A 20,637-nucleotide genomic window follows, 5' to 3' on the forward strand; every position below is an offset into this window, starting at 1 on the left:
CCCCTGACTAGCTGTGTGAACTTGGCCAAGTTAATCAATCTCACTAATCAAGAGTTTCTCACACATAAAATGGGGATGATAATTCCTCCTCTACAAGGTGGTTGTGAGGGTTCGATAATCCACGTCAGGCCCTTAGCTGGTCTCTGGGGTGTAGTTAACAATGTCATGTGGTAGTTGCTGCTACCACTGCTTTATCATCTGTATGAGAGGAAGTAGAATGTGGTTCAAGTTGACAGGTGGTCCGATTTGGTGCAGGGATCAAACCTAGCATGGCTACAGGAGTGGACTGACTGCATGTCCATAAGCTAATGTCCATGTAGAACATTTTCCAGCTGGGTTTGATAGAAATTGGACAGAAGAGTCAACTCTTTGCTCTGGACTTGGAGTAGAGGCATTGGATTTCCAGGTTAAAGGAAGAACTGAGTATTCTAAAATTCAGCTGAGCAGATGCTATAATTGACATCCAATATAAAAACTGACCAAATGGATGGCCAGCCCCACTAGTACATGGGGGTGAGCCGTGGAAACACCAGAAAACAGGGCCTGGATTTTGCCTGGAAAACAGTTCCCAACCCTCTCTGCCAAAGAAGGAAAAGGCAGGTGATGGATAAAGAATAAGATTATTTTGAGCTAGAAGATTTTCTCTTATTTTTTAATGCTCAAAATGCAAAAGCTTATTATTTTTTATGATTGTAAAATTATTCGTCATTTGAATAAAGTTCAAAACATACAAAGAAGTATAAAGAAGAGAAAATTTGTCCACGATCTTAACACTTAGTGATAACCACTAGTAACGTTTTGATATATACTGTTTTCTATGCACATAGACAGATACCATCTATGTACGTATACATAATTTTTACTGAGTCTTTTAACCAGTTTTTTAAATGCCTCCATTTTCATTTTAAATGGCTGCCTAGTATCTCACTGTGTAGATCTATGTAGTATACTTATTCAGTTCCCTATTGGGGGAAATTTTTAAACTACAATGAATATTCTTGCAAATATGCCATTGAACCCTTGAGCCCAAAAGATTTTCAAACCAGGAGTTTCCAACACAGAAAAATCCTAGTGATGCACCAATTAATATAAATTAATTATCTGGGTGCCCAGAGTTTTCCCTAGGGGACAGATTGCCTAAAGCCTATGCTTCAGTTATTCTAATACCAAAATGATGAGTGTGCCGGGTACAGCCTCGGTGACTAGGATGCAGGAGAACAATGGGGGACACCTCTTTGTCTCATCATGAGTCCCCTCTCCCTGACATCATTCAGGGAGCACTTCCTGGACACCTGTTAGAAGCCAGGCACCAGGGACTCAGCCCCTGACACAAGGAAGTAGCTCAGTAAATATCCGTGGTGATTGATGTTCAACTGCTAGTCCTGACTGCCTTAAGAAGCTCGCAGTAAATACAGGCTGGCCTACAGATCAATCTAGTTTGCATAGAAAAACAAGTTTGCATCCCTGGATTACATTTATAATCTATCCTTAAAATATGATGGTCCTGCAAATACCTCTAATGTAGCAATTCTTAATCCACAGATCAAAATCCCAGGGGGAGAAGGGAAGGGCTTTGGAGATTTTAATGTGCCCCCATTGAATTGGGATTCCCTGCCTCCACCCTAAAGAGCCTCCATTGGAGAGGGAGTGTTGCCTTTCATCCCTCACATCACCCCTCATCATGGGAGGGGCAGGGCCACCAGCTGAGAATCCCTGTGCTAAGGGTTCACGTCAAATCATAAAGAACACCCTCTGCCTGGAGACTGGTCCAGGCATGAGACCCTCACTGCAGCCAAGATGCATCCACCACCCAGAAGCTTCTGTATTTAACGTTTTTAAGTTGTTTTTTTTTTTTTTTTTAGCAGTTTGCAGAAGTCTTCTATTTTTTTTTTTTATTGACGTATAGTTGATTTACAATGTGTTAGTTTCTGGTGTACAGCAAAGTGATTCAGTTATACATATTTTTTTCATTATAGTTTATTACAAGATATTCAGTATAGTTCCCTGTGCTATACAGTAGGTCCTTGTTTATCTGTTTTATATATAGTAGTGTGTATCTGTTAATCCCAAATTCCTAATTTATCCCTCCCCCTCCTTCCCCTTTTGGTGACCATAAGTTTGTTTTCTTTGTCTGTGAGTCTGTTTCTGTTTTGTAAATAAGTTCATTTGTATCCTATTTTAGATTCCACGTATAAGTGATATATGGTATTTGTCCTTCTCTGACTTCACATAGTATAAGCTCTAGGTCCATCTGTGTTGCTGCAAATGGAATTATTTCATTCTTTTTTATGGCTGAGTAGTATTCCCTTGTATATATAAACACCACATTTTCTTTATCCTTTCATCTGTTGATGGACATTTAGGTTGCTTCCATATCTTGTCCATTGTAAATAGTGCTGCTATGAACATTGGGGTGCATGTATCTTTTCAAATTAGAGTTTTCTCCAGATATATGCCCAGCAGTGAGATTGTTGGATCACATGGTAACTCTGTTTTTAGTTTTTTAAGGAACCTCCATACTGTTTTCCATAGCGGCTGCACCAATTTACATTCTCACCAACGGTGTAGGAGGGTTCCCTTTTCCCCACACCCTCTGCAGCATTTATTCTTTGTAGACTTTTAATGATAGCAGTTCTGACCAGTTTGAGGTGGTAACCTCACGGTAGTTTTGATTTGCATCTTTTCACATGGCCATCTGTATGTATTCTTTAGAGAAATGTCTATTTAGGTCTGCTGAAGTCTTTTTTTTTTTTCATTTATTTTTTTTTAATAGATCTTTATTGGAGTATAATTGCTTCACAATACTGTGCTAGTTTCTGTTGTATACCAAAGTGAATCAGCCATATGCATACATATGCCCCCATATCCCCTCCCTCTTGAACCTCCCTCCCATCCTCCCTATCCCAACCCTCTAGGTCATTGCAAAGCACCGAGCTGATCTCCCTGTACTATGCTACTGCTTCCTACTAGCTATTTTACATTTGGTAGTGTATATATGTCAATGCTACTCTCACTTCACCACAGCTTCCCCCTCCCACCCCGTGTCCTCAAGTCCATTCTCTATGTCTACATCTTTATTCCTGCCCTGCAACTAGGTTCATCAGTACCTTTTTTTTTTTTTTTTTTAGATTGCATATATATGTGTTAACATATGATATTTGCTTTTCTCTTTCTGACTTACTTCACTCTGTATGACAGACTCTAGGTCCATCCACTTCACTACAAATAACTCAATTTCGTTTCTTTTTATGGCTGAGTAATATTCCATTGTATATATGTGCCACATCTTCTTTATCCATTCATCTGTCAATGGACATTTAGGTTCGTTCTATGTCCTGGCTATCGGCTTAAATAGTGCTGCAGTGAACATTGTGGTACATGACTCTTTTTGAATTATGGTTTTCTCAGGGTATATGCCCAGTAGTGGGATTGCTGGGTCATATGGTAGTTCTATTTTTAGTTTTTTAAGGAACCTCCATACTGTTTTCCATAGTGGTTGTATCAATTTACATTCCCACCAACAGTGCAGGACAGTTCCCTTTTCACCACACCCTTTCCAGCATTTATTGTTTCTAGATTTTTTGATAATGGCCATTCTGACCGGCATGAGGTGATACCTCATTATAGTTTTGATTTGCATTTCTCTAATAATTAGTGATGTTGAGTCTTTTTATCTTAAGTATAATTCTAAGGTACAGTGATCAAGAGCACAGCCTCTCAGAACACCTGGATTCACATCCCAGCTCAGCCAGGTGCTGGCCTCATGGACAAGTTATTTAACCTTCCTGAGCTTAATTCTCTCACAAGCAAAACAAGGATGATAGTGGCCCCACAGCTGTTTAATATGATAACTCCCACAGGGTTTCTGTTAGGATTAAATGAGATAGTCCATGTGCAACATGGCAAACAGTAAATAATAAATGTTGGCTGGTATTGTCATTAGGGTAAATGTTATTATGAATGATTCTCAAAATAATCCAGTAAGGTGGATACTGCATGTGTTATTATCCCCATTTTAAAACAAACAAACAAAAAATAACTGAGGCTCAGAGCATACTCTTCCCAGTAACTGCCCCCCACACCAGCCCTGAGGACACATGCACACAGGCTTCCTTCTTTCATTGGTGGTCTGTGTAAGGTAGAAAATACTCAACATCAATTGCCATAATAAGTGTGGTCCCAAAAAGAGACTCACGCCGGAAAGGCCAAGGCAGGTATTTTCCAACAAGCTAGGAGGGGCAGAAGGAGCCAGGGTCAGAGACAACCAGGTTACAGCATTTGAGGGATGAGAGGTAGTGAACATAAAGCTAAATGAGTTTGGATTTATGCCCGAGCAAGGTAGCAACCAGAGATGAGAGTGTGGTCATGCCAACTTGAAAGGACATTCCAGCTCTGTGGTTTGGGCTAGTGTGTGAAGGGACTCCTTAGTGCTTACCGTGACACTGTGACCAAAACGGGTCACAGGCATCACTCACCTTCCCCGAGGTCGGGGCTGGGAGTGGAGGCTCCGACCTCCTGTGACTATGTACTGTTGCTGTTTTTAATCTTATTGAAGTATAGTTGATTTACAATGTTGTATTAATTTCTGCTGTACAGCAAAGTGATTCAGTTATATATATATTCTTTTTCATATTCTTTTCCATTATGGTTTATCACAGGATATTGAATATAGTTCCCTGTGCTATACAGTAGGACCTTGTTGTTTATCCATTCTCTATATAATAGTTTGCACCTGCTAACCCCAAACTCCCAATCCTTCCCTCCCCCACCCCCCTCCCCCTTGGCAACCACAAGTCTGTTCTCTATGTCTGTGAGTCTATTTCTGTTTCACAGATAGGTTCATTTGTGTCCTATTTTAGATTCCACATATAAATGATGTATGATATTTTTCTCTTTCTGACTTACTTCACTTAGTATGATAATCTCTAGGTCCATCTATATTGCTGCAAATGGCATTATTACATTCTTTATGGCTGAGTAATATTCCATTGTATTGACGTATATGTACCACATCTTCTTTATCCATTCATCTGTCAGTGGACATTTAGGTTGTTTCCATATCTTGGCTATTGTGAATAGTGCTGCCATGAACATAGGGGTGCATATATCTTTTCAAATTATAGTTTTGTCTGGATTTATGCCCAGGAGTGGGGTTGCTGGATCATATCATATGGCAACTCTATTTTTAGGGTTTTTTTAATTGAAGTATAATTGATTTACAATGTGTTAACTACTACTATACAACAAAGTGATTCAGTAATACATATATATATACACATTCTTTTTTTATATTTTTTTCCCTTATGGTTTATCATAGGATTTTTTTTAATATTTACTTATTTATTTTGGCTGCGCCAAGTCTTAGTTGCAGCATGCAGGACCTTTGCTGCAGCATGTGGGCTGCTTTTTTTTTTTTTTTAATATTTATTTATTTATTTATTTGGTTGCACCAGGTCTTAGTTGCGGTAGGCGGGCTCCTTAATTGTGGCATGCATGCGGGATCTAGTTCCCTGACCAGGGATTGAACCTGGGCCCCCTGCATTGAGAGTGTGGAGTCTTACCCACTGGACCACCAGGGAAGTCCCTATCATAAAATATTGAATATAGTTCTCTGTGCTATACAGTAGGACCTTGTTGTTTATCCATCCTGTATATTAAAGCTTATATCTGCTAACTGCGACCTCCCATTCCATCCCTCCCCCAACCCCTTCCCCCTTGGCAACCATCAGTCTGTTCTCTATGTCTGTGATTCTGTTTCATAGATAGGTTCATTTGTGTCATATTTTAGCTTCCACATTTAAGTGATACCATATGGTATTTGTCTTTCTCTTTCTGACTTAACTTCACTTAGTATGATCTCTAGGTTCACCCGTGTTTCTACAAATGGCATTATTTCATTCCTTTTTATGGCTGAGTAGTATTCCATTGTATATATGTACCACATCTTCTTTATCCATTCATCTGTCAGTGGACATTTAGGTTGTTTCCATATCTTGGCTATTGTGAATAGTGCTGCTATGAACATTGGGGTGCATGTATCTTTTTTTTTTTTTTTTTTTTTAGCTGTGTTGGGTCTTCATTTCTGTGCAAGGGCTTTCTCCAGTTGCAGCGAGCGGGGGCCACTCTTCATTGCGGTGCGCAGGCCTCTCACCATCGCAGCCTCTCTTGTTGCGGAGCACAGGCTCCAGACACGCAGGCTCAGTAGTTGTGGCCCACGGGCCCAGTCGCTCCGCGGCATGTGGGACCCTCCCAGACCAGGGCACGAACCCGTGTCCCCTGCATTGGCAGGCAGACTCCCAACCACCGTGCCACCAGGAAAGCCCGCATGTATCTTTTTGAATTATAGTTTTGTCCGTATATATGCCCAGGAGTGGGCTTGCTGGAACATATGGTAGCTCTGTTTTTAGTTTCTTAAGGAACCTCCATACTGTTCTCCGTAGTGGCTGTACCAATTTACATTCCCATCAACAGTGTAGGAGGGTTCCCTTTTCTCCACACCCTCTCCAGCATTGTTATTTGTAGACTTTTTAATGATGACCATTCTGACCTCTGTCAGGTGGTACCTCATTGTAGTTTTGATTTGCATTTCTTTAATAATTAGCGATTTTGAGCATCTTTTCACGTGCCTATTGGCCACCTGTATGTTGTCTTTGGAGAAATGTCTATTTAGGTGTTCCGCCCACTTTTCGATTGAGTTGTTCGTTTTTTTGTTATTGAGTTGTATGAGAAGTTTGTATATTTTGGAAATTAAGCCCTTATTGGTCACATCATTTGCAAATATTTTCTCCCAGTCTGTAGATTATCTTTTTGTTTTGTTTATGGTTTCCTTTGCTGTGCAAAACCTTATAAGTTTGATTAGGTCCCATTTGTTTATCTTTGCTTTTATTTCTATTGCCTTGGGAGACTGACCTAAGAAAACATTGGTACAGTTTATGTCAGAGAATGTTTTGCCTATGTTCTCTTCTAGGAGTTTTATGGTATCATGTCTTATATACAAGTCTTTGTGTATAATGTGAGGGTGTGTTCTAATTTCATTGATTTGCATGCTGTTGTCCAACCTTCCCAACACTACTTGCTGAAGATACTGTCTTTTCCCCATTGTATAGTCTTGCCTCCTTGAAGATTAATTGACCGTAGGTGTATGGGTTTATTTCTGGGCTCTCTGTTCTGTTCATTGATCCATATGTCTGTTTTTGTGCCAGTACCACACTGTTTTGATTACTGTAGCTTTGTAGTATTGCCTAAAGAGTTGGGAGGGTTATGCCTCCTGTTTTGGCAATTCTGGGTCTTTTATGGTTCCATATAAATTTTAGGATTATTTGTTTCTAGTTCTGTGAAAAATGTCATGGGTAATTTGATAAGGATCACATTAAATCTGTAGATTGCTTTGGGCAGTATGGCCACTTTAACAAGATTAATTCTTCCAATCCAAGAGTATGGGATGTCTTTCCATTTCTTTGAATCATCTTCAATTTCATTTATTAATGTGTTGTAGTTCTCAGCATATAAGTCTTTCACCTCCTTGGTGAGGTTTATTCCTAAGTCTTTTTTGATGCAATTTTAAGAGACTGTTTACATTCCCTGACATCTCCTTGTTAGTGTAAAGAAATGCAACCGATTTCTGTGTGTTAATCCTGTATCCTGCTACCTTGCTGAATTTGTACTACGACTGTTCTAGTAGTTTTTGTGTGGAATCTTTAGGGTTTTCTATATATAGTATCATGTCATCTGCATATAAGGACAATTTTACCTCTTCCCTACCAATTTGGATACCTTTTATTTCTTTTTCTTGTCTGATTGCTGTGGCTAGGACTTCCAATACTATGTTGAATAGAAGTGGTGAGAGTGGGCATCCTTGTTCCAGATTTTAGCAGGAAGGCTTTCAGATTTTCGCCACTGAGTATTATATTGGCCATGGGTTTGTCATAAATAGCTTTTATTATGTTGAGATATGTTCCCTCTATACCCACTTTTGTAAGAGTTTTTATCATAAATGGATGCTGAATTTTATCAAATGCTTTTTCTGCATCTATTGAGATAACCGTGTGGTTTTTACCTTTTCTTTTGTTGATGTGGTATATCACATTGATTTGTGTATGTTGAACTATCCTTGTGATCCTGGGATGAATCCACCTTGGTCATGGTGTATAATCTTTATGTTTTGTTGGATTCAGTTTGCTAATTGTGACCAGCTCGCAGGCTGATGGTTCCTCTTTCACCACCTGAATGAGGGTCCAGCCAGCCTTCCTTAGCACTGCATGGTATTCCAGTTATCTATTGCTGCTTACTTAGCAAACCACCCCAAAACTTAGTGCTGTAAAACGACATCCACTTTATCATGTTTACGATTCTGAGAGTCAGGAATTTGGGCAGAGCACGGCAGTTCTGCTCTTCTGCTCCACAATATCTGGGGCCTCCACTAGGTAACTCAGGTGACTGCAGATGCTGGGATGGCTTGACTGGGGCCATCTGTCTGGGGCCTTGGTCCTCTGTGTGGCATCTCCTGGAGCTTGAATGTCCAGTATCACTCCTTTGCTTCATATCTGGAGCCTGGGCTGGGGTGGCTGCAACTGCTGTTTCTCTCCAGGCAGCCTCTTCCCCTGGCCAGCTTGGACATACTCACAACATGGTGATCTCAGGGAGGTCAGACTTTTTATACGTGGCTGGTTTCCCTCAGAGTGAATGTTCCATGAGGCCAAGGTGGAAGCTGTGAGACCTCTCACAATCTAATCTCAGAAGTCCCAGCATGTCACTTCTGCACATTCTGTTAGTTGAGAAAGTCAGTATAACCAGTCCAGATTCAAGGAGGTGGAGGAACAGACTAGCCCTCTCAACAACCCCCTCTCACACCATGGCGTGAGGGAAGGGGAAGAGTGATGGCTGCCACCTTGGAGACAAGCTACCCACCTGGGAGGGTAAGAACATAGACTTTTTTTTTTTTTTGAAGTATAGTTGATTTACAGTGCTTCAGGATTTCAGCACAGTGATTCAGTTTCATATATATATATATATATATATATATATATATATATATATATATATATATATATATATGTGTGTGTGTGTGTATATATGTATATGTATATTTGGTTTGAGTATAATGTTTAATGTAAGATACAGTGGATTGGCAGAGTTGATACAAAGTTAAGAGATTCACTTCTAGTCAGTAAGTTAACAACCTAGGCACCTGCATATATATATACACACACACACACACACACACATATATAATGTTCTTTTTCAGATTCTTTTCCATTATAGGTTATTACAAGATGTTGAATATAGTTCCCTGTGCTATATAGTAGGACCTTGTTTTTCTGTCTTATGTATAGTAGTGTGTATCTGTTAATCTCAAACTCCTAATTTATCCCTCCCCCCCTTCCCCTTTGGTAATTTTTTTAAATTAATTAATTTGTGTATTTTTGGCTGTGTTGGGTCTTTGCTGCTGCGCGCGGGCTTTCTTTAGTTGTGGCGAGCAGGGGCTACTCTTCATTGCGGTGCACGGGCTTCTCATTGAGGGGGCTTCTCTTGTTGCGGAGCACAGGCTCTAGGTGCACGGGCTTAGTTGCTCCGCAGCATGTGGGATCTTCCCAGACCATGGCTTAAACCCATGTCCCCTGCACTGGCAAGAGGATTCTCAACCACTGTGCCACCAGGGAAGCCCCATTTTGGTAACCTTAAGTTTTCTATATCTGTGAGTCTATTTCTGTTTTATAAATAAGTTCATTTGTATCATTTTTTAAGATTCCACATGTAAGTGATATCATATGATATTTGTCTTTCTCTGAATTACTTCACTTAATATGATTATCTCTAGGTCCATACATGTTTCTCCAGATGGAATTATGTCATGACTAATATTCCATTATATATATACACACACACACACACACACACACACACACACACACACACACCACATCTTCTTTATCCATTCATCTGTCAATGGACATTTAGGTTGCTTCCATGTTCCATGTCTTGGCTATTGTAAATAGTGCTGCTTTGAACATTGGGGTGCATGTATCCTTTTGAATTAGAGTTCTTAAGAACATAGACTTTTGAGTCACAAATATTGGTTCATACCACTGCTCTGTAACTTTCTAGCTCTGTGATGTCAGGTAAATTACTTAACCTCTCTGAGCCTCAATTTCCTCATCTATAAAATAAGGATAATGATATTCTACTACAGATGATTGTGGTAAGACTTAAATGAGATAAATCTAGTGCTTGGTACAATGCCTAATATCTACAAAGTCCTCACTTAATGGTAGCCATACTACCTATAGTGATAACTAGTAGTGTTATTACTCCAGCTTGCCCTTTAGATATTCATTCATTCACTCAGCAAACAAGCCTCTATTGTGTGCCTACTGTGTGCCAGGCACAGTCTCTGGCCCTGGCCTCCCACAGTTGTAAAGACGATGATATGTTGTAAGCAGAAACTAAGTGGGCTTTCTGAGCAGCGTCCCTGGCTCTTCAGTGCCAGGCAGCATCTCTGGGGTCAGCAAGCCTGGCTCAAAGGAGGAAGCAAGAGCTTGTCACCTAAGCCTCTCTGATCAGATCATTTTTGGCCCTTTCCTATAGTGTCTTCTGCTCTCACAGTAACTCTCCTCCCATTTTAAGTAGTGGGGATATTACTAAGGAGAGGCTGGAGAAATGAACCCTCCTTCCCATTCAAACATGTGTCCTCAGGTCCCATCTGATGAGGATCTGCGGCCCTCAAGGGCCCTGGTACTTTGGTAACAGAGGACTCCGCGTGAAAAGCCCCATCAGCAACCAGCTGCTCCTTGTGGGCTGTCACTGGCATCCAGAATTGAAGCCTCAAACACCGAGGTGACAGAAAGTGTAGGAAAGGTAACAATGTCCAACTCTTTACAGATCATAAAAGAACTCTTAAAATGCAGCATTCTACATGAAACAAAAAGCAAAGACGTCATGGAGAAAAAATGCAAACCAAACTAGGAAAAGCTGCTTGGCAGGAAACCTCACAGTCTGGTCTGGTCTCTGTGTCTTACCTCAGCAGTTTCCTAACAAACACCAGGAACTTCTTTACAATGAAAGGGCAGAGCTTCTAACCCAGAAGCTTCCAAAAACCTTTAGCCTTCCCATCAAAATCTTGTGAAAATCTCACCTGCTCAAATGAGCATCTTTGGCTTTCATTTGAAGACACTGGAACTTTAAGTAAATCTCACTTTCAGGAACTTGTTTCTAGGTTAACGATAAAGGAATTCATACTCATTAAGCACCTTTGTTCCGGCATCAAAAAGCAACATGTTACAGAACCGCTGCATCTGCCATCTTTCCCTTAGTCCAGTTGCCCACTCAGAGCATGAATATCTGCTACGTGTCCCTGACAGACAGCCACTATCTCCACAGCACCTGTGGAAAAGACAAGAGTCTGGACTTCATGGGGACAGCCAAAGCCCAAAGCCCCAGGCCCCCTTTCCAGGGGACCCATTGCACACCAGGCAATGGGCAACACTGGTGGTGACACGAGTGCCAAGTGTAGGCATTGAGGGTTCAGCCCTCCTGGTGCAGCCACGGCCGGAGCTGTCCGCCAGCCCTCCACTGTCACTTGTTGGTGCGTTACTAATTTCCTAGTCTGACGCGTGCTTGGAGGCAAACTCGGGCCCCGAGCTCCTTGCGGGAAGTGCTCAGCTGGCTGTGCAAGGCTGGGTCTTCAGTAAGCACACGTCTGTCTTGAGGGGCCACGGCTTCTTAACAAGTAGCTCAGAGGAGAAGACACATCCTCTGTCAGACCAGTTCTCACACTCAGGGCGTTTCCCCTCTGGCTTGGGCCTAAACCCTGGCAGTCTGGCGTGGATCTGAAATCTGGTCCGTCTGGAGACCCAAGGGCCTCTTCCACACGAGCCCCGACAGCCATCCCACGTCTCCCTCCATCTTCATCAAGTGAGAACGGTCCTCAGCGGATCTCCCCAGAAGCATGGGAATCGAGATGTTCTGTGTGCTTGACTGGGGCGGAGGGAGCAGGGGTGCAACATCAGCAAACGCAATGTCTGTGGTTTTGAGGAAAAACCACATAGACTTTCTAGGGGCGTTCATGAGCATGGAAACGTGGGACAGACCATGCCGGCTCTCAGTGGTGCAGTGGTTTTAAGAAAGCTCTCTGTGACCCACAGGCATCCAGCTCTTTGATGCGCTGTGACCTCAGGGTCTTGTCGAGACCCTGCTTCTGTGGGGTCAGACAATGTCCTGTTTTCTCAGTGACAGCAGACAGGGTGGGATTGTGCTCAGAAGAGAAGGCAGAAATGAAGTACGAATCTGGAGACACGAAGCTAGACGTCTTGAGGGGAGTGATTGAAGGTCCGAAGGAAAGAACTTCTCTCCCAGACACTGCTTGGCATGGCATTTGAGCCTGACAGGATCTCCTGTCTCTTGCTGATTTGATGATAAAATATGGAGTGGACCCACAGGGAGAGCAAACGCCTCAAGAAATAGATGGATAATTGGCTCTGTTTGCATGCTCGCTGCTGTGAGTGTGAGACGCCACGCCAGCGTGACTAATGCCTCTCCCCTCTGCCTAAATTAGATTTTGATTGTGTCTCAGAGATGTTCACTGAATCACAGATGTTGGAGGTGAAAAGACCCCAACTTCTCAGGAACACCTTCTGTGGAGTGTGTGGGATCCTCCTCCCAGGCTGAGGGACCAGAGTGACCCCTTCCCTTCCGAGGCCTGGGAGCAAAGCAGCCACCCCGGATGGAGCGGGCTCCGGGGTCCCGGTGCAGGCTACTCAGTGTGGCTGTAAGCAAGTGCATCGCGTCAGTAACTGATGCCTCGTACAGACCCTAAATTGGACCCCGAGTGTCCTGTTTGTCTGTCAGATTTCCCCTGGCTCTCTGCCACATCGGGTGAAGCAGTTCAGGGTCCTTGCCGGTTCACCCCCTCGGTGTTCCTCAGCCACTCTGTTCTGATCTGGAAGATGCTGTCATAAATGCTTTCTCATTTCTCTTGCAGAATTTGGCCTATGAGATCATCCTAACGCTGGGACAGGCATTTGAAGTTGCTTACCAGCTCGCGCTGCAAGCCAGGAAAGGGGGGCATTCCTCCACGCTTCCAGAAAGCTTTGAAAACAAGCCCTCCAAGCCCATCCCCAAGCCCCGAGTCAGCATTCGCAAGTCGGTGGTAAGTAGAAAAGACACAGATGTTCTGAAAACCTTGAACTGGAGGGGAGGGATCCTTGGTGCCGTGGGGGCTGGTGAGAATCCAGGGCCTGCCCTTCATGTCCTTCCCTCGGCCTCATCCTGTCATGTGTCTGTCCTCCTCTCAGCCCAGTTCCTGCAAAGTCTTGGGGACCATCTGCCTGAACTTGGAGGCTCCCAAGAAAATTCCACTTCTTTTGTCCCTTGCAGCAGCCTGTGAGGGGACTGGGCGCTGCTGGCCTCCCGAGGGAGTCTTTCCTCAAGGTCCAGGCGATCTTGGGAAAAAGGATCCCTGAGGCCCCGGCTGCCATCCCTCTAGGAGGCAAGCCTCTCACAAGCCGCTGGGCAGCAGAGAGGGTGGCAGAGGCTCACAGGGAGGGCATCCCTGGTACCCAGCTAGAGGAGGCTGGAGGCACAGGCTGTACGCAGGCCTGACAAGGAGGCCTAGGCACAGGCTTCCTGCAGAGTGGGGACTGTTCAGAAGGTACCGCCCCTCCTCCCCGGCATCTGCCTCCCTCCAGAAATTTCCCCCCTTCCCTCCCACACGCTCTGCACACATCCTGTCCTAACAGACTTTCATGACTTCAAAGCGGCCTCCTCTGGTGGTAGCAATACCCAGAAGCTGGAATGTTCCCAACCAGCCTCCCGTCTGGTTTCTGCTGCCGTATGGCATCCTAGAAACTCTGGGACTCAGGGCAGCAGGCACCCTCAGAGGCATCACTCAGCCCACATATCCTTCCGCCTGTGACTCTTCTCCTCCCCACCGAGCCCTGTCCCCAGAGTCGTGGGGAATTGTAGGGTTTTTAATGTTTGCAGAGGCACCACCCTTTGTGACCATTTGGCTTCTTGTTCACGATCTTCTCTTTGGCCTCTACTCCTGTCTCCATTCTTGGCAGCTTCAACATCCATGGGGATGATCCTCCCAGCATCTGGCCCCTCTGCTCCTTGACAGCTCACCTCTCAGATCTCCTCCCCCACCTCACCGTTCCCTCCCATGCTCATCCCTCATTGCTGATCATCACCAGTAACTGCACGTCCTCTGACTTTCCTTCTGACCCCCAGTCCTCCCACCTCAGCACCTCCCAGCCCCGCTGGCTCCCAATCCTGAAGCACTCCCAGAACTGCAGACTTACAGGTTCAATTTCTCCCTCATTTCTCCTTCGAGGCTTAGCACACATCTGAAACTTAGTGTGTCCAGAACAGAATTCTTGATCTCTCCACAAAGTTGCTTCTCTCTCTCAGTCTCTCCCAGCTCAGTAAACAGCATAACCATTCACCATGTTGCTCAAATCTAGAAGACACCCTTGATTTCTGTCTTCCTCTCACCTGTGTCCACCCCACAAGCAGATTCCATCCGTTCAGCCCCTAAAACATCTCTCACATCTGTCCACTCCTCTCCATTTCCTCTGTCACTCTTCCCATCCAAGCCGTCACCACCATTAATCTCCAAAATACTCCCATACATCTCCTAAAAACTCCCCTCCTCCACCCAGCAACCAGGGTGACCTTCTTAAAACACAGATCAGATCATGGTACCACTGCCCCAATTAATTTCCCACCACACTCCTGACACTCAGGCCTTCCTCTTCCTGGAAACAAACAAAGCTCACTCCCACCTAAGGCCTCTGTGCCCCCTGTTCCCTCCACCTGGCTTTGTCTCCCCCTTGTTTCTGCACGGCTGAGTCTGGCTTGTCATCCAGGGCCCAGCTACACAAAGAGGCTTCTCCTGGACCACCCAGGCTTTTCCTGGCTTATCCTGTTTATTTATTGTCTATCTATCTATCTATCTTATCCCACAAGAAAAGCAAGTTAAATGTCCAGGAATTTTCAGAACATTTGGGGGATTAGCTCTTAGACTATTGTATTCATTCCCGTGTGGGCTGGATAAATCTGTTCGCGGCAGGGACCTCCATCTGACTTCTGTCTGGTCCCCATAGACTTCTTCCAGATGAGCACAAAGGGTGTGTGCCGTAAGAGCTCAGAATATTCATTTAGAAGCCTTCACTGAAAAATATGAAAACATACAGTGAATAATACTGCTGTCCTGTAACTGCCCCAAGATCCCGTCCCCCTCACCAGGTGTCTGTGTTCCATTTCCCTCAGCCCCAGTAGTTTATTTTTGAGAAACAACCCATGATAAGACATGTGGAGTCCTCCCCACAGCCTTGTGGAGATACAGTCAAATTGCAGGTGGCCGACGGGCACAGACCCCGCACTCTTCAGGCAGCTCCCTTGCCCCGGTTTCCTGAGCAGAGCAGGTGGCCAGGGCCAGGGGCAGACATGGAAACACCAAAGAAAGAGGCGGCAATCTGGTGGAGAACTGCCCCAGGCCCCCCGTGAGCTCAGAACTCAAGCGTCACCCAGAAAGGGCCTATTTAACCTTGTACACGCAGGGGCTGAAATGGTGTTGACGTTTTACAGGTCAGCTTGGTTCAAGGCTCACCCTGACCTGGACCCACTCACCTCTTCACCCTCAGTTGTCTCCCCCCGGGTCCCCCTCAGCGACCTGACCGCATGCCCTCAGACGGCCTCTTTCCCTTACCTCAGGGACCTTGCACACGCTGCTCCACACCCCCTGCCTTGCCTTTACCAGGAAGCTCTTGCTTCTCCTCCAGCTCTCCGTTTAGACATTACATCTAGTCAACAAGTATTTATTGGGTGCCTACTGTTTAGTGGGTTGCCGGGAGCTTTTCTGAGTTTGAGGGAAACGGGAATAGACAGAACAGACAGAATCCCACCTTCATGAGCATACATTGTAGTGGAGGATGAACAAATAAACATGATGCATGTGGCAATAGGATTATAAAGGAGAGAGCAGCAGAGGAGAGCAGAAAAGTTGAGGTGCTCTTTTGCTTGGGGTGAACTGGTTAGGAGGTGATGTTTGAACTGCGCCCTGATTGACATCAGGGCATAAAGCGGGCAGATGTGTGGAGAGTATTCAGGCAGAGAGGTGATGCGCACAGAGGCTCTGGGCTGGGGCCTGGTGTACAGGGAGCAGCAGGGAGGCCGGTGTGGCCAGAGCTTAGAAAGGCAGGCGGACAGGGCCACCGTGGGTCACCTCAAGGACTCTGAGTTTATTCTGACTGTAATGGAAACCACTGGAGGCTTGAGAGGCAGGCAGGACATAGCCTGGTTCACCTTCTCTAGGAAGCCCCCCTGGCTCCCGACATGGGGTCAGTGGCCTTCCTGGGTGCCCACAGAGCGCCTTCTTCCCCCTCAAGTCTCACTTCTCAGTAAAGTATTCCTACGCCTGCTCCCCACCTGTGTGCCTTCAAGAGCAAGGGCCGTGCCTCACTCACCATCCCCCCTGCCCAGTGCCTTGCAGTAAATGTGTATCAGAAGAACGAACAGATGACTCTCACCCCCCAACATCCTGAGGTCCTGCCAGAGCACAGTGCTGGCTTCCAGGCAGCGTTAGGATGCATGCGTGCAACCCCAGGCAGGTACCGTATAACGGGCATCAGCCTTTCTGTTTTAAAGCAGATCGACCCATCTGAGCAAAAGACTCTGGCCAACCTGCCGTGGATTGTGGAGCCGGGACAAGAAGCCAAGAGGGGAATAAATACCAAGTATGAGACCACGATTTTCTGATACTCACCGTCCTCCCGTCCTCGCGGTGCCTTGCACGCCGAGCAGTCCCGGAGCAGGCTTTCCACCCAGCGCAGGAGGAAGACTGCTGTTTGTGTGGCCTTGTCACGGGCGAAAGGCCGCTGGCCATTCCTGGGGACGTTCTTTCTGCACCAGTGACAGAAAGTGCAACCAAGACTTTCCAGCCGTAACCCCTGAGAGAAATGAGTTGAGATTTGTGGCTCACTCTCCCGACTCCCCTCCCTGCTACCACCCAAGGTATTTCTAGTGACTTTGCCCCAACACTTGCTTTGCTGTATTTGGGGATAATACCTTAAGAAAAAAAATACAGGGGATCTCTAATACTGCCTAAAAGTATAAAAATCTTGGGTTTATTTTTCACTGTCAGTCAGTCAGCAGTTTTCAAGGTAGAATGAGAACAGAACTACCCCCAGAAAGCATCTGTAAAATCATTATCTCACTGAGTATCGTTTCATGCAAAAGGACAAAAAGTACTCCTGATTGCCAGGAAATCCTATTTCCCAATTTCTATATTTGTGGATTTTATATGTAATCAACTATGTCAGATAAAGAAAACCTTTACATCTATGGATTGATTAAAAAACTTACTTAATGATTTAAAACAGAGGAATTTATTATGCACAGAAAAATGTGTCTTGTATTATTTTTATTAAAAGAATGTTTCACTAACGCATTGATAAGAAAACTAGGTTAGTTGTGAGGGATGTTTTGCTTTCATTTCAAATAACTAAATTTCTACTGCTACTACCAAGAGGACTGGCTTGGGCGTTGCAAAGTACTATACCAGAGACGCTCACTAGAGCAGGAGATTTGGGCAAGCAGGCTGGCGTCTTACCGAAAGTGCTGACACAGCCATAAGCCTGCAAAGATTTTTTTTTTTTTTTTTTTAAACTTCACAGTTTTAAAAAACATGTTAAAAAATCTAGGGCTCCTGCTGTCAAGATTTCTGTCATGGAAACCTTGTTTGTTTGAGAAAGGTGTTAATAAAATTCTATTGCAAAAAAAAATTTTTTTTTCTAGAAAAACACAAATACAAAAAAAAAATAGAGATTCCAAAGTAATAAAACTCTTTTCTTGAAACAAAATAAATAAATGTTTGCTTACTCTTTGATTAAATAAAATTTACTTACATTTCATTAAGGTATTTTAATTTTTTTAATGTCTCTGTGGAGTATTTGTATGATACCATAATGTATATTTATGTAGAATCAAATTATATAAACAGTACCAATATCATTATAGAAAAAAATAACATTTTAATGTATATTGTTCTAACCAATCATATTGTGAATCATTTTGGAGTTCATTATAATAAGCGATATTGATAAATTGTGGGATTGTCTTAATTTTTTTTAATTAACCAATATTATTTTAAACCTGAGATTATCAGTTACATTCATCAGTTGGTGAGTTTTAAAGAAAGACAACTAAATTTTATTTCAAACTGACAAATGTATATGGTTTTAGTTCAGTGTCGGAGAATTTTAATACAATATTAAATTACTTGAACTGAACAGTTCCTTGTATATATTTTGCCTATTCACTGTTGATATGTATGTAGTAAATTGAGAGTAAAATAACCCTAAAATATGGTACCAAAAAGAATCTGTATAGGAGCAAAGTAAATAGTAGCTTTGCTGAAAAGGAAACGTGTAAATATGCTTGGGCTTCCAGTTATAAATTTTGTAATTTTTGTCATTATTTATATCCTATAAAAAAAAAGCACACAAAATAAAATGGAAACTATACAGCTGCTGGTGCTTGGCATCATTCTGTGAGCACCTTCCCACTTCCATTTAGGATAGAACCAAAGGCCCGGCCTTCTCAGCATCCATAGCTAAAGGGATTTTTTCATTTGGCAAAATTGAGAAAATTTGCTCATTTCCAAGTTCAGCCAGGCCTTTAAAGCTTGAATTTCAGCCATAAATCCCCCATAGTCTTTAATGTTAAAGTGGGCTGTAAGGAAGAATTACCAAAACAGAAATTGGTAAAAGAGGAAGGACCACCAAACTGGATTACTTTTATAGGACAACATCTATATGTTTGTCTTAGGCTGCCATAACAAAATACTGGGTGGCTTAAACAACAAATTTATTTCTCACAGTTCTGGAGGTCCTGGGAAGTCCAAGATCAAGGTGCCAGCAAGGTAGGTTTCATTCTAAGGCCCTTTTCTCCTGGCTTGGCTTGTTGGTGGCTGCTATCTTGCTGTGTGCTCACATGACCTCTCTGTGGTGTGTGTCTGCAGAGGGTGGGGGAGCATCAAGCTCTCTGGCTTCTCTTCTTATAAAGGCACTAATCCCATCATGAGGGCCCCACCCCCATGACCCAGTCTTACCCTAATTATCTCCCAAAGGCCCATCTCCAAATACTCACCATAGAGCATTAGGACATCAACATATGGATTTTGAGGGGACACAGGTTTTCCATAACAACATTTTTCCTAAAACAAACACATGACCAGCTATGAGTCAAATGATAAAAGGGTCATGTTAGAGACACACTGGAAAAATCAATGATTCACATTCCATATCCTGTGACTTTCAGCAGAAGATCTCCCCACTGCTGGATCCAAGTTACTCTCCAAAACACATGCCAAACCAATCTCAGGGTGCTCCCAGCCTGACATGCAGAGGCCTAGGGCTTTAAACCCGAAAGGGCTAAAACCATCCAGAGATGGGGCAACATTCACAGAGGCAGAAGGGCAGGTTTCCTGAAGGAAGGTTTGGGCTGGGATTTTAGACAATAATGCTTTGCTGGGCTAATTCAGCCCCTTTTTAATCTTTGCTAACCACCAAGAGGTCAGCAATCCTCTTATTTATTATCTCTGTGGATCAATGCTTATTCGTATCAGTTATGATCCCAGCATGAAGTAGATGGCATACTCCAATTGGGAGAATTTAAGAGTTTAATAAATAGAATACTTACAAAGGTCTTGGCAGCATGCAGGGAAACTAGCCCTGGGCTGGTGTGGCCTGAGGGGAGTGGGAAAGGAGGCGGCCTGTGGAGGGGGCTTCCAGACAGGTGCTGTGGGCTTCAGAAAGGGAGCCAGGGATCAAAATACCCTGATCTCAGGGAGAGCAGCCAAGATGGCAGAGTAGAAAGACCCTGAGCTCACCTCCTCTCATGAGCACACCAAAATCACAACAATCTGCAGAACAATCACTGATGAAAAACACTGGAAACTACCAGAAAAGATCTTCTACAGCTAAAGACATAAAGAAGGAACCACAACTAGATGGGTAGGAGGGGCAGACTTGCTATATAATCAAATCCCATACCCCCTGTGTGGGCGACCCACATACTGGAGAATAATTATAATGCAGAGGTTCTCCCACAGGAGTGAGAGCCTTGGGCCCCACAGGCTCCCCAGGGCTCTGGCACCAGGAAGACAAGCCCCCAGAGCATTTGGCTTTGAAGGCCAGCAGGGCTTAACTGCAGGAGCCCCACAGGACTGGGGGAAATAGAGACTTCACTCTTAAAGGGCACACAAAATCTCACATGCACCAGGACTCAGGGCAAAAGCAGTAATTTGATAGGAGCCTGGGCCAGACCTACCTGCTAGTCTTGGAGAGTCTCCTGGATTTGTGGGGGGGTGGGATGAAGAGACCTAGTTGCAGCTCGCCCTGGGGACACACAACACTGGTGGCAGACATACTGGGGAACACTCAAATGCATGAACACTGTGCTGGCAGCTGACATCTTGGCTCATTAGCGCAAGACCTGACCCCACCCTGCAGGCACCAGTGCAGGGACGCCTCAGGCCAAGCAACTAACTGGGCTGGGACACAGCCCCACCCATCAGTCTAGACCCTACCCTGGGACCAGCTAGGCCCTGGCCTGGCCCACTAGCAGGACAACACAACCTTG

At 44.2% G+C, this 20,637-nt stretch overlaps 2 protein-coding genes across 17 annotated transcripts in view; one reads left to right on the forward strand and one right to left on the reverse strand.

Moving 5' to 3' along the window:
• ANKS1B (ankyrin repeat and sterile alpha motif domain containing 1B) overlaps positions 1–16,752 on the forward strand; it is a 1,182,139-nt gene extending 1,165,387 nt beyond the window's left edge. For 8 of the 15 annotated variants that reach the window (XM_061206227.1, XM_061206229.1, XM_061206231.1 and 5 more), the window contains 2 exons: positions 12,977–13,144; positions 16,642–16,752. In XM_061206227.1, the coding sequence (XP_061062210.1) occupies positions 12,977–13,144; positions 16,642–16,752 (279 nt within the window). Of the gene's footprint in view, positions 1–12,976; positions 13,145–16,625 lie in introns of all 15 variants that reach the window. The other 7 variants (XM_061206228.1, XM_061206230.1, XM_061206234.1 and 4 more) reach the window with 2 other exon arrangements.
• The window catches only part of APAF1 (apoptotic peptidase activating factor 1), a 109,510-nt gene continuing 103,785 nt past the window's right edge, over positions 14,913–20,637 (reverse strand). The window contains exons 28-30 of one of the 2 annotated variants that reach the window (XR_009702639.1): positions 19,144–19,210; positions 16,760–16,943; positions 14,913–15,165 (exon numbers count right to left, since the gene is read on the reverse strand). The gene's annotated coding sequence lies outside the window, so the exon portion shown is untranslated. Of the gene's footprint in view, positions 15,166–16,759; positions 16,944–18,907; positions 19,010–19,143; positions 19,211–20,637 lie in introns of those variants that run through there. The other variant, XR_009702640.1, reaches the window with a different exon arrangement.

The sequence above is a fragment of the Eubalaena glacialis genome, chromosome 11 (assembly GCF_028564815.1).
Source record: "Eubalaena glacialis isolate mEubGla1 chromosome 11, mEubGla1.1.hap2.+ XY, whole genome shotgun sequence".
NCBI lineage: Eukaryota > Metazoa > Chordata > Mammalia > Artiodactyla > Balaenidae > Eubalaena > Eubalaena glacialis.